The 13,103-nt window shown below is 43.4% G+C and overlaps 1 protein-coding gene across 1 annotated transcript in view; it reads left to right on the top strand.

Moving 5' to 3' along the window:
• The window catches only part of LOC126252715 (Kv channel-interacting protein 4-like), a 132,364-nt gene that overhangs the window by 35,013 nt on the left and 84,248 nt on the right, over nt 1-13,103 (top strand). The window contains exon 3 of the mRNA XM_049953616.1: nt 9,186-9,324. Coding sequence (XP_049809573.1) covers nt 9,186-9,324 — 139 coding nt within the window. The remainder of the gene's footprint in view (nt 1-9,185; nt 9,325-13,103) is intronic.

Below are 13,103 nucleotides of genomic sequence, written 5' to 3'. Positions count from 1 at the left end.
AGAGCAAATGGGAGGTACGTACGTGTGGGTGGTCGCTCTGTTACACGTCGCTGTTGTAATGGGACGTTACACCATGACACCCACGCACATTTGAATACGTCGAACAGAAACGTCATTGACCGGTCGAACAGCCCACAATTTTGTGAAAAAAAAGGTGTGGGACATGGACATTTGAAACCAGCTCTCAACCTTCGTAGTCCAAAACCGTGACCACATGAGCACGAAACCACGGGTATTCAGAGTCGTTCTATGTTGCGCATGTTGATCTTGGGCCGTACACTGTTTCTATTTTACTTCTGTTTTCCACAGTTCAGTAAATCCTCTTCCTGTCTGCATGTTTGACCTGTGTTCAGTTTTTGACCAGCTGTCCAATGGGTCATCTTACCACTAAATCTGAAGGGGTGTGATGGGGAATTTGCCCTGTGAGCACTGCATGTCTGAAAGCAGCTACAGTCAGTAATGCAGTTAACAGGTTCAAAATTTGTGAGATCGAACCTTAGGTTTACCTTGTGTGTAATAAGCATCATTTTTCTTCTGCGAAATCCACACATGGTGTTGTTGCGAGGACTGCTGCCCATTCAGGCTGCAGCGTCTAAAGTGCAACCTACAGAAACTTCTAATGAAAATCAGGTAGCGCAAAATGATAGATCATGATCTCCAACAAATTATGCTTCCATTACGTCACAACATTGCCACAGTATTTTTTAACCATTTCTAAAGAAAGACCACTTGCAGGGAAAAGAGCAGAAAAGTCTCTAAACACGAAGTCCAACAGCTTTAACAAGCTCAAGTATGAAATACATGATGGTTGATTAAGGCATACAACTATAAAACAAGGAAGATTATAGGAAACAACTTTCAGAGAAGGTATACCGCAATAATCTCAGAAGATTGGACGCTATGTTGCTAATGTCACTTATGGTGACAAGAGAACTGATCAAATTTTGAAGACAGAAAATTTGTGAATGATTCGTGTTAATGAAAAATGCCGATTTTCGATAAGAGCCCACTAACCATTCCATTACGAACCATTCAGTAAGAAGTATACAGCGGTGTTTAATTAAATATTATACCGTCATACACTTTCTACGAATAGAAACATCCTCAACTATTATCAGGACTGTCATCATTCCCTGCAGTAAAAGTCATTTTGGCATAGTGCAATTCGAGATAACACATTTGCATTAGTCTTTAAAATTGCACTTCCGGTTTTCTCTCTGTACCAAAACATAACGATCAATATTGATTTAATGTCCTGTCAATGTGGCCAGTGTGGAAATGGCTGTGAGTTCTTGAGTTTTAAATTTCAACATATTCTTGGTGAGGGCATACATGGTCACCTTGAAGGCAACTGCGATCTAGTATTTGAGAATATGTGGAAACAAGAACTGTCTATGATCACAAATTTATTTTATTCAATGACTGGTTTCGATGGTTATGATCATCATTACCATCATCATCATCATCATCATCATCCGTAACACACAGCCAGTGTGTCAACGACGAGCCATGAGTGTAATGAAGATACAGCTCAAACTGATCGTAATAAATTCATTATGAGTTTATATTATGTGACAATGTCAGTCATGGTTATAAATTTTACTACCTCTTTTATTAAATTTAACGAGACAGATAAATCTGACGGCCACCCTAACGATTTAAACCGATGATTGAATAAAACAAATTTGTGATCATTGTTTTGGTTTCCACGTATTCTTCAGTGCTTTCATTTGACTTGAATTTGATGCTGGATGTTTTAAATACCACAAGAGATTTTCCTTTGATGACTGGTCAGTGAAAATTTTCTTTTAACTTTTATGACAGAGATAATTCGTTCTGAATCGCCCTTATCTGACGTCTTGCTATACAGTCTTTCGTTTCAGTGAAACGGTTATCTTATTTATCATAAACAGTCGTAGTTCCCAAACCACAGTCCGTCGTGAACTAGATGAGGTTGTTCATTTAATACTTTGTTTATGTTGTTCTCTTGTGATGGTCTTAAGTCCAAAGACTGGTTTCATGCAGTTCTCTACACTAGTATCTTGTGCATGCCGTTTCACCTCTGCGTAACTTCGGCAGTCTACATCCATGTGGGCCTCCTTGCTTTTGCCGATCGTTGGTTCTCTAAAATCCCTCCCCCCCCTCCCCCCCTCACACTTCCGTCCATTATCAAATTGAGACGCTTTCGTGACTCAGAATGTGTGCTGTCAACCCATCCTTCCTTTTATTCATGCATGTACCATAAATTTAGTTCCTCTCCAAATCGTTTCGCCATCTCTTCGTTAGTTATCCCATCTAACGATGTAACCTTCTGTATACTTCCGTAGTACCACATTTCAGAAGCATACATTCTCTTCTGCCTGAAGTGTTTATCGTCCACTTCGTTCCACTTTGTGACGTACCACTTTCCGCCGGTTGCGACATAACTCTTTTTGTTTCATAATTTTTATAACATTTCCGCTTTCATTTTTCTCGTCAGACATCCTGCTCTCACTTGAGCAGTTTTATCTCTGCTGCCGCCTGGTTTTCAGTTGTCTTAAAATAAAGCAAAATACAGCGGCAGATGAAGTTTTTATCTTCTCGTGGTGGATGTTGAACTGAGCGGACGCAGAAGCGGGCGTACTCATGCATTTTAATATATTTGCTTTTACAGGAGTTTCAAAATATTTCGGTGTGTACATTGTTGATTAATAACTTATTACATGATTTTATTTTTTAAGTTGCTAGAAAGACGCAGAAATAAATGTCTCTGGGAAAGAACAAAAGGATTCCATCCGCTGGTCGCTGCAGGTTATGTAGGGTGAGCATACTAAAATTGGCCCGAAATTGGCAGTAGAACCACCATCACACAAAATGCTGGAAACCATGATTTCTTTGCCTCAGTCTGTTTCTGTCACATGTCTACTAATGCGCATCTCCTGTATAATTTTAACACAGTACTTCGCTGTGTCATTACGACTGAAATGAGCAGACGTGTTTATTTGGATGCAACACAAAATAGATCTTACAATAAAACTGGCTGCGTCAACTTCGTGTGTTATACGGAGCATTATTCGTGGAAAATGTTTACGGAACTGTTTGTGCAACAGTTTCAGACTGGAAGTGTTTTGGAAAAACCTCCAGCAAAGTCTGCAGTGCAAAACAAGATCGAAAAATGGAACGAAACAGATTCTATAGCGGAAAAAAAACCGTAACTATCCGAAAAGAGCTCGAAAATCAGAAAGCATTGTTCAAATGAAGGAAAGGGGGAAACAAAGGCAAACGAAATCTCAAGTCCGTTTATCTGCGCAAATGGGAACACAGAGATCGCGGCGTCGGAACGTCATCAAAATGGATCTTTAGCCTTAGAAATTTACTGTTGTGCAAGATTTAAAGAGCCCAGACGAACTTTCACGTATTCTGTTCTGACGGTGGTTTCTGAGTGAAGTGAAATCGGGCATTTTAATACTCAGCTCTGCATTTGATCAGATGAGGCCTGGTTCAGCCAGTCAGGATACGTGATCTCGAGCAATTTGCGCCGTTATGCATCAGAAAATACTTATTCCATTCCAGGCCATTTAAACGAGGGCTATTCGGAAAGTAAATTTCGATCGGTCGCGAAATGGAATCAACTGTGAAAATAAAAATGTTTTATTTGCAATAGTTAACTGCACTTTACAGCTACTTCTCTACATAGTCGTTGCTCCGACTTAGACATTTGTCGTAGGGTTGTCCCAATTTTCCAATACATTCCTCATAGAATGCAACCGCCTGTGCTTTCCGCCCGTTCTCTACGCTCGTCTACACCTCGTTGTTGTGTCAAAATGTTGTCTTCACGGCCATCGGTTCATGTGAGCGGAGATGAAACTCAGAACGAGCCAGTTACGGTCTGTGTTGTGGGTGATCGAATACTTCCTGTCGAAAACGCTTCAGGAGCATCTTCATTGCCCATGCACAGTGCGGCCGAGATTTATCATGAAGAACGAAACGCACGATAGCTACGTTATGCGGACTGCACAGCGAACAGGCGAAATCTCACACCAGGGCCTCATACTTTGCGAGAGACACTATTTTCTAGCCATCTTTACGTGCTCACTGTACGCTCAGAATTGAAAAGATCGACGGGCGTGGTAGAAGCACTATACAACACATCTGAGCAAAACTCCATCGGATTTTCACAGTTTCCATTTCGCGACCGATCGGAATTTACTTTCTGTATAGCGCTCGTATTTTACCTGCCACGTAGGAGAACTTACATAAAAGGTAACATTACAGTCAAATACTTGCAGAGGGAGGTGTGTCTCACACCAAAGGACATTGCACTAGGTTATTAAGATAGGTAGTCATAGATGTAGTTTAGTAGAAATAGATTATTTTGAAACTAACATTTCCGGATCCTGCAGCCGTCCCAGCCCAATGGCAGAGGCATGGGATTAGGTCGATGGGCACGGCCACAAAAATAGGTTTACTGGGTGATCAAAAAGTCAGTATAAATTTGAAAACTTAATAAATCACGGAATAATGTAAATAGAGAGGCAAAAATTGACACACATGCTTGGAATGACATGGGGTTTTATTAGAACCAAAAATACACCCCATATTGCTAGACGCGTTTGAGATCTCTTGCATGCGCAGTTTGGTGATGATCGTGTGCTCAGCCGCCACTTTCGTCATGTTTGGCCTGCCAGGTCCCCAGACCTCAGTCCGTGCGATTATTGGCTTTGGGGTTACCTGAAGTCGCAAGTGTACCGTGATCGACTGACATCTCTAGTGATGCTGAAAGACAACATCCGACGCCAATGCCTCATCGTAACTCCGGACATGCTTTACAGTGCTGTTCACAATGTTATTCCTCGACTACAGCTATTGTTGAGGAATGATGGTGGACATATTGAGCATTTCCTGTAAAGAACATCATCTTTGCTTTGCCTTACTTTGTTATGCTAATTATTGCTATTCTGATCAGATGAAGCGCCATCTGTCGGACATTTTTTGAACGTTTGTATTTTTTTGGTTCTAATAAAACCCCACGTCATTCCAAGCATGGGTGTCAGTTTGTACCTCTCTATCTACATTATTCCGTGATTAATTCAGTTTTCAAATTTATACTGGCTTTTTGATCACCCAGTATATTTGTGCTGGCACATCTGTAACTCTGCAGTACTGAAGTAGAGTGGAATAGTAAGCATGACTTGTAGTTCCCGGTAGAGCAAGTAACTTAGTCAGCTTGCTCCTTAGAGTTAAGAAACACTACTGTGTATTATGCTGCATGTGACACTGTAGTAAATTGTAGGCCCCACTAATTAGTTAGGTGGTGGGTTTTGATGTGTGATGAACACTGTTATGAATAAAGAAATTTAAAAAAAGAACTTCCATAAAAGACTTAATAACATATAAATTTGTATTTGAATATAATAAATTTATCTTTTTCAGAAATTCGTTTCTTGCTTTTGCCACTGTGTATTTTGTATCTATATATTTTGGCCATCGTCACTTTATTTTGTAGCCATAATACCAGAAGTCGTCTATTTCTTTTAGTGTAGCATTTCCTAGTCTAGATTCTCCAGAATCACCTGATTTGACTCGTCTGCGTTTAGTTGCCCCTTTTCCACATCTTTTTTATGTCAATCTTATAGACCGATGAGCTCAGCAGTTTGCTCCCATAGAAACTTACCACTACTACCATCGTATAGCCTACTTTATTTACAATTCTACATCTACATCTACAACTACATCCATACTCCGCAAGCCACCTGACGGTGTGTGCCGGAGGGTACTTTCAGTACCTCTATCAGTTCTCCTTTCTATTCCAGTCTCGTATTGTTCGTGAAAAGAAAGATTGTCGGTATGCATCTGTGTGCGCTCTAATCTCTCTGATTTTATCCTCATGGTCTCTTCGCGAGATATACGTAGGAGGGAGCAATATACTGCTTGACTCCTCGGTGATGGTATGTTCTCGAAACTTCAACAAAAGCCCGTACCGAGCTACTGAGCGTCTCTCCTGCAGAGTCTTCCACTGGAGTTTATCTATCATCTCCGTAACGCTTTCGCGATTAATAAATGAGCCTGTAACGAAGCGCGCTGCTCTCCGTTGGATCTTCTCCATCACTTCTATCACCCCTATCTGGTACGGATCCCACACTGGTGAGCAATATTCAAGCAGTGGGCGAACAAGTGTACTGTAACCTACTTCCTTTGTTTTCGGATTGCATTTCCTTAGAATTCTTCCAATGAATCTCAGTCTGGAATCTGCTTTACCGACGATCAACTTTATATGATCATTCCATTTTAAAACACTCCTAATGCGTACTCCCAGATAATTTATGGAATTAACTGCTTCCAGTTGCTGACCTGCTATATTGTAGCTAAATGATAAAGGATCTTTCTTTCTATGTATTCGCAGCACATTACACTTGTCTACATTGAGATTCAATTATTCCCATGCGTCAATTCGTTGCAGATCCTTCTGCATTTCAGTACAATTTTCCATTGTTACAACCTCTCGATATACCACAGCATCACCCGCAAAACGCCTCAATGAACTTCCGATGTTATCCACAAGGTCGTTTATGTATATTGTGAATAGCAACGGTCCTACGACACTCCCCTGCGGCACACCTGAAATCACTCTTACTTCGGAAGACTTCCCTCCATTGAGAATGACATGCTGCGTTCTGTTACCTAGCAACTCTTCAATCCAATCACACGATTGGTCTGATAGTACATATGCTCTTACTTTGTTCATTAAACGACTGTAGGGAACTGTATCGAACGCCTTGCGGAAGTCAAGAAACACGGCATCTACCTGGGAACCCGTGTCTGTGGCCCTCTGAGTCTCGTGGACGAATAGCGTGAGCTGGGTTTCACACGACCGTCTTTTTCGAAACCCATGCTGATTCCTACAGAGTAGATTTCTAGTCTCCAGAAAAGTCATTATACTCGAACATAATACGTGTTCCAAAATTCTACAACTGATCGACATTAGAGATATAGGTCTATAGTTTTGCACATCTGTTCGACGTCCCTTCTTGAAACGGGGATGACCTGTGCCCTTTTCCAATCCTTTGGAACGCTACGCTCTTCTAGAAACCTACGGTACACCGCTGCAAGAAGGGGGGCAAGTTCCTTCGCGTACTCAGTGTAAAATCGAACTGGTATCCCATCAGGTCCAGCGGCCTTTCCTCTATTGAGCGATTTTAATTGGTTCTCTATCCCTCTGTCGTCTATTTCGATATCTACCATTTTGTCATCTGTGCGACAATCTAGAGAAGGAACTACAGTGCAGTCTTCCTGTGTGAAACAGCTTTGGAAAAAGACATTTAGTATTTCGGCCTTTAGTCTGTGATCCTCTGTTTCAGTACCATTTTCGTCACAGAGTGTCTGGGCATTTTGTTTTGATCCACCTACCGCTTTGACATAAGACCAAAATTTCTTAGGATTTTCTGCCAAGTCAGTACATAGAACTTTACTTTCGAATTCACTGAACGCGTCTCGCATAGCCATCCTCACACTACATTTCGCTTCGCGTAATTTTTGTTTGTCTGCAAGGCTTTGGCTATGTTTATATTTGCTGTGAAGTTCCCTTTGCTTCCTTAGCAGTTTTCTAACTCGGTTGTTGTACCACGGTGGCTCTTTTCCATCTCTTACGATCTTGCTTGGCACATAATCATGTAACGCATATTGTACGATGGTTTTGAACTTTGTCCACTGATCCCCAACACTATCTGTACTTGAGACCAAACTTTTGTGTTGATCCTTCAGGTACTCTGAAATCTGCTTTTTGTCACTTTTGCTAAACAGAAAAATCTTGCTACCTTTCTTAATATTTCTATTTACGGCTGAAATCATCGATGCAGTAACCGCTTTATGATCGCTGATTCCCTGTTCTGCGTCAACTGTTTCAAATAGTTCGGGTCTGTTTGTCACCAGAAGGTTCAAATGGTTCAAATGGCTCTGAGCACTATGGGACTTCACTACTGAGGTCATCAGTCCCCTAGAACTACTTAAGCGTAACTAACCTAAGGACAGCACACACATCCATGCCCGAGGCAGGATTCGAACCTGCGACCGTAGCGGTGGCGCGGTTCGAGACTGTAGAGCCTAGAACCGGTCGGCCACCCCGTCCAGCTGACCAGAAGGTCTGATATGTTATCGCTACGAGTCTGTTCTCTATTTAACTGCTCAAGGTAGTTTTCAGATAAAGCACTTAAAAAATTTCACTGGATTCTTTGTTCCTGCCACCCGTTATGAACGTTTGAGTGTCCCAGTCTACATCCGGAAAATTAAAATCTCCACCCAGAACTATAACATGGTGGGGAAATCTACTCGAAATATTTTCCAAATTGAAACTTCCTGCCAGATTAAAACTGTGTGCCCGACCGAGAATCGAACTCGGGACCTTTGCCTTTCGCGGGCAAGTGCTCTACCATCTGAGCTACCGAAGCACGATTCACGCCCGGTACTCACAGCTTTACTTCTGCCAGTATCTCGTCTCCTACCTTCCAAACTTTATAGAAGCTCTGTCTCCGCGATATCCTTTCTTTCAGGAGTGCTAGTTCTGCAAGGTTCGCAGGAGAGCTTCTGTAAAGTTTGGAAGGTAGGAGACGAGATACTGGCAGAAGTAAAGCTGTGAGGAGCGGGCGTGAGTCGTGCTTTGGTAGCTCAGATGGTAGAGCACTTGCCCGCGAAAGGCAAAGGTCCCGAGTTCGAGTCTCGGTCGGGCACACAGTTTTAAATTGCCAGGAAGTTGCATATCAGCGCACACTCCGCTGCAGAGTGAAAATCTCATTCTGGATTTTCCAAATTGTCCATCAGGTGCTCAGCCACAACAGCTGCTGAGCCAGGGTGCCTATAGAGACATCCAATTACCATGTCTGAGTGTTGGATTTCCTAACCTACATTCTCCCACGTCACCTGATTTTGCTCGACTACGTTTCATTACCCTTGTCTCACCTTCATCTTTATAGCCGCTTTTACTTACACTTCTGTTCCGTAGCTGTTATAACTGCGCTCCGCTCAGCTTTTGTAGCGACGCCTGTGTCGACGAGACTTGCTCGCAGTGCACGTGCAGGTGAACATGTTGGTTCCCTGGAGGGAATTCGGGTTTCGGGCAGCACCAGTCGATCGCGCAGCGCGTCGAGCAGAGCGGCGTCCGCCGCCACCGCCGCTGCCTGATGAGCACCGTGTTGTGCGCCCCTGTGTTCCAGACTCCAGCCAGTACGCGCACTACGTGTTCGCCGCACTGGACCGCAGCCACACGGGGACCGTCACCTTCGGCGACCTCATGCTGGGCCTGTCCGTCGTCATGAAGGGCACGCTGCACGAGCGCCTCAGATGGGTCTTCTCGTAAGTAGCCCGCCACTGCGCTCACCTCTCCAGGCTGCCTAGCACAGCACTGTAGGCTGTACCATGTCCAATACACTACTGGCCGTTAAAACTGATACACCAAGAAGAATTTCAGATGATAACCGGATATTCATTGGACAAATATACACTCCTGGAAATGGAAAAAAGAACACATTGACACCGGTGTGTCAGACCCACCATACTTGCTCCGGACACTGCGAGAGGGCTGTACAAGCAATGATCACACGCACGGCACAGCGGACACACCAGGAACCGCGGTGTTGGCCGTCGAATGGCGCTAGCTGCGCAGCATTTGTGCACCGCCGCCGTCAGTGTCAGCCAGATTGCCGTGGCATACGGAGCTCCATCGCAGTCTTTAACACTGGTAGCATGCCACGACAGCGTGGACGTGAACCGTATGTGCAGTTGACGGACTTTGAGCGAGGGCGTATAGTGGGCATGCGGGAGGCCGGGTGGACGTACCGCCGAATTGCTCAACACGTGGGGCGTGAGGTCTCCACAGTACATCGATGTTGTCGCCAGTGGTCGGCGGAAGGTGCACGTGCCCGTCGACCTGGGACCGGACCGCAGCGACGCACGGATGCACCCCAAGGCCGTAGGATCCTACGCAGTGCCGTAGGGGACCGCACCGCCACTTCCCAGCAAATTAGGGACACTGTTTCTCCTGGGGAATCGGCGAGGACCATTCGCAACCGTCTCCATGAAGCTGGGCTACGGTCCCGCACACCGTTAGGCCGTCTTCCGCTCACGCCCCAACATCGTGCAGCCCGCCTCCAGTGGTGTCGCGACAGGCGTGAATGGAGGGACGAATGGAGACGTGTCGTCTTCAGCGATGAGAGTCGCTTCTGCCTTGGTGCCAATGATGGTCGTATGCGTGTTTGGCGCCGTGCAGGTGAGCGCCACAATCAGGACTGCACACGACCGAGGCACACAGGGCCAACACCCGGCATCATGGTGTGGGGAGCGATCTCCTACACTGGCCGTACACCACTGGTGATCGTCGAGGGGACACTGAATAGTGCACGGTACATCCAAACCGTCATCGAACCCATCGTTCTACCATTCCTAGACCGGCAAGGGAACTTGCTGTTCCAACAGGACAATGCACGTCCGCATGTATCCCGTGCCACCCAACGTGCTCTAGAAGGTGTAAGTCAACTACCCTGGCCAGCAAGATCTCCGGATCTGTCCCCCATTGAGCATGTTTGGGACTGCATGAAGCGAAGTCTCACGCGGTCTGCACGTCCAGCACGAACGCTGGTCCAACTGATGCGCCAGGTGGAAATGGCATGGCAAGCCGTTCCACAGGACTACATCCAGCATCTCTACGATCGTCTCCATGGGAGAATAGCAGCCTGCATTGCTGCGAAAGGTGGATATACACTGTACTAGTGCCGACATTGTGCATGCTCTGTTGCCTGTGTCTATGTGCCTGTGGTTCTGTCAGTGTGATCATGTGATGTATCTGACCCCAGGAATGTGTCAATAAAGTTTCCCCTTCCTGGGACAATGAATTCACGGTGTTCTTATTTCAATTTCCAGGAGTGTATGTCGCTGCGTGAAGAAAGTGTTCTGTAATCGAGTTTCGAATTCGAAGAGTTCGTTCACACGTGGAACCTCCTCTCCTTCAGCAAGAAATTGCCACACCACACACAATAGCTGCGATATCTGCAACAATACAACGCCTTGCGTTCACTGACATCGACCATCCTCCATACAGCCCAGACATCGCCACATCAAATTTTCATGTGTTCCCACAACGTAAAGAAGACCGTCTAGGACTTCACTTTGATAGTGTTGGAGCCGCGCTGAGTGGCCGAGCGGTTTGAGGCGTCATGTCACGGTTTGAGTGGCCCCTCCCGCCGGAGGTTCGAATCCTCCCTCGGGCATGGGTGTGTGTGTGTGTGTGTTGCTCTTAGCATAAGTTAATTTAAGTTACTTTAACTAGTGTGTAAGTCTAGGGACCAATGACCTCAGCAGTTTGATCCCTTAGGAATTCACACATATTTGAACATTTTGATAGTGTTGGAGCGAAGTTGCAGTTCCTTCAACAAAGTCAGTCACTGTGTGTTGACAAACTGGTCTCTCTTTGGGAGAAACGAGTTTGTCGTCAGGATGACTATGTTGAAAAATAAATATATAGACGTGAAGAATAAAGATATAGAATGTTAACAATTAGTTTTATTTATAAATCTTTAAGAGTTTTCATATGAAAAATTCGAAGGCACTATTTTTCAGCACGTCCTCGTACTACTTACCCTTTGAAGTTTTACAGTTCAGTAATTGTTGGCCTAGCTTATCATAAACATTAACTTACAGCGTTCTCTTGTCTTAACGTTCATATACATTGATAAAATATTTGTGGGTAATCTGCATATTGTGGCGTTCGCTGTTTTATTCAGTGGTTTGGTATTTAACTAATTTGTAAATGAAAATGATAATCTTATTTTATTACACTGAGTAATTACTAAATAAATTTTCTCCCGGCTAAAGATTTGGTCAAGTTGCTAAAGAACTCCAAGTTAACGTTGTGTTAAAGTGTTGTCTGTAAGTTGTGTGTCACTAAATCACAGTTCATACAACAAATTCTATACAACTATTGATTATGATGGAAACAGTTATCTTCAGCAAAATGATCATTAAAACCACCGAATATCAGCCGCGCACAACACTGACGTATGTTACCTGAAACAATATTCTTCGCAACTCGTGCGTAATTAATTTCGGCTCCATACATCAGCTAGAAAAGTTTGTTATAAGGATCGTCCTATGAGCACTCCTTTTAAAGAACCAATCTGATTCGAATCATTTTCATGAAAATGAGTTCGGGACCACCGGTGCACATTTATTTTTACACATTTGTATTACGTTCGGCATTTATGCCTGCAGAGTTGCGTAATTTGAATTTGCCGCTGAGATAATTGTTAAGATGGCAGCAGACAATTGATAGAGACTTTCTATTGTTAGACCAAATAAGTAAGTTATTCAAAATGCTTATTAAACTCTATAAACTCTACTTTCGTATTGTGCACTATTTAGACTTCATCAAGCAAACATTTGATTTGTTTCTAAGGAAAACACAGACAAAACCGCGATACAAATCGCTATCATCAATGTCTGCTCTCCTTGCAGCGGAAAGAAATAATTAACACAGATAATGCTTACTGAGAGAGGAAGTAAAGTTACAAATAATTATTCAATCATATTTATAATAATATTGAGCTCTATTTTCAAGTAATAATTAACAAAAAATTACAGTTCCTTAACAGACCTCAGTTTGATATGCGTCTGCAGCCTACAAAAGCCAACCAACAAAAGGTAAAAACAAAGGAAGACAAACGCAGATCATAAAAAGAATTTATCATTGTCTTTGTATGATACACATCGATATGTCCAATTACATCTTAGAATATTATATAAATAATTAATATTTATCATCGTTTTCACTATTTTTTCATATGTCGAATAGATAATGTTTATAGCTGTTACAGGCATAATTTCCTCTCGTCACACTGTAGCTAAAATTTATCTCGTGGATGTTACAATATATGTTGGTTAAACAAATTTTTCATAACTCGATGTAGCTGATAAATACACACATCAAAAAAAGTTTTGCATCATCCTGGTTCCCAGAACTCCTGAAGACGGACGTTGACTGTGGATATTGTATCACTGACACAGTCCCTTTGACTGTTCAGAGATATCACAAAACCCGCCCAAAGATGCAAACAACCATGCATGAGCAGCGCCTAGCAGAT

The sequence above is a fragment of the Schistocerca nitens genome, chromosome 4, assembly GCF_023898315.1.
Source record: "Schistocerca nitens isolate TAMUIC-IGC-003100 chromosome 4, iqSchNite1.1, whole genome shotgun sequence".
NCBI lineage: Eukaryota > Metazoa > Arthropoda > Insecta > Orthoptera > Acrididae > Schistocerca > Schistocerca nitens.
Note: the sequence above shows the minus strand (reverse complement) of the source record. Positions and strands in the feature narration are given on the sequence as shown.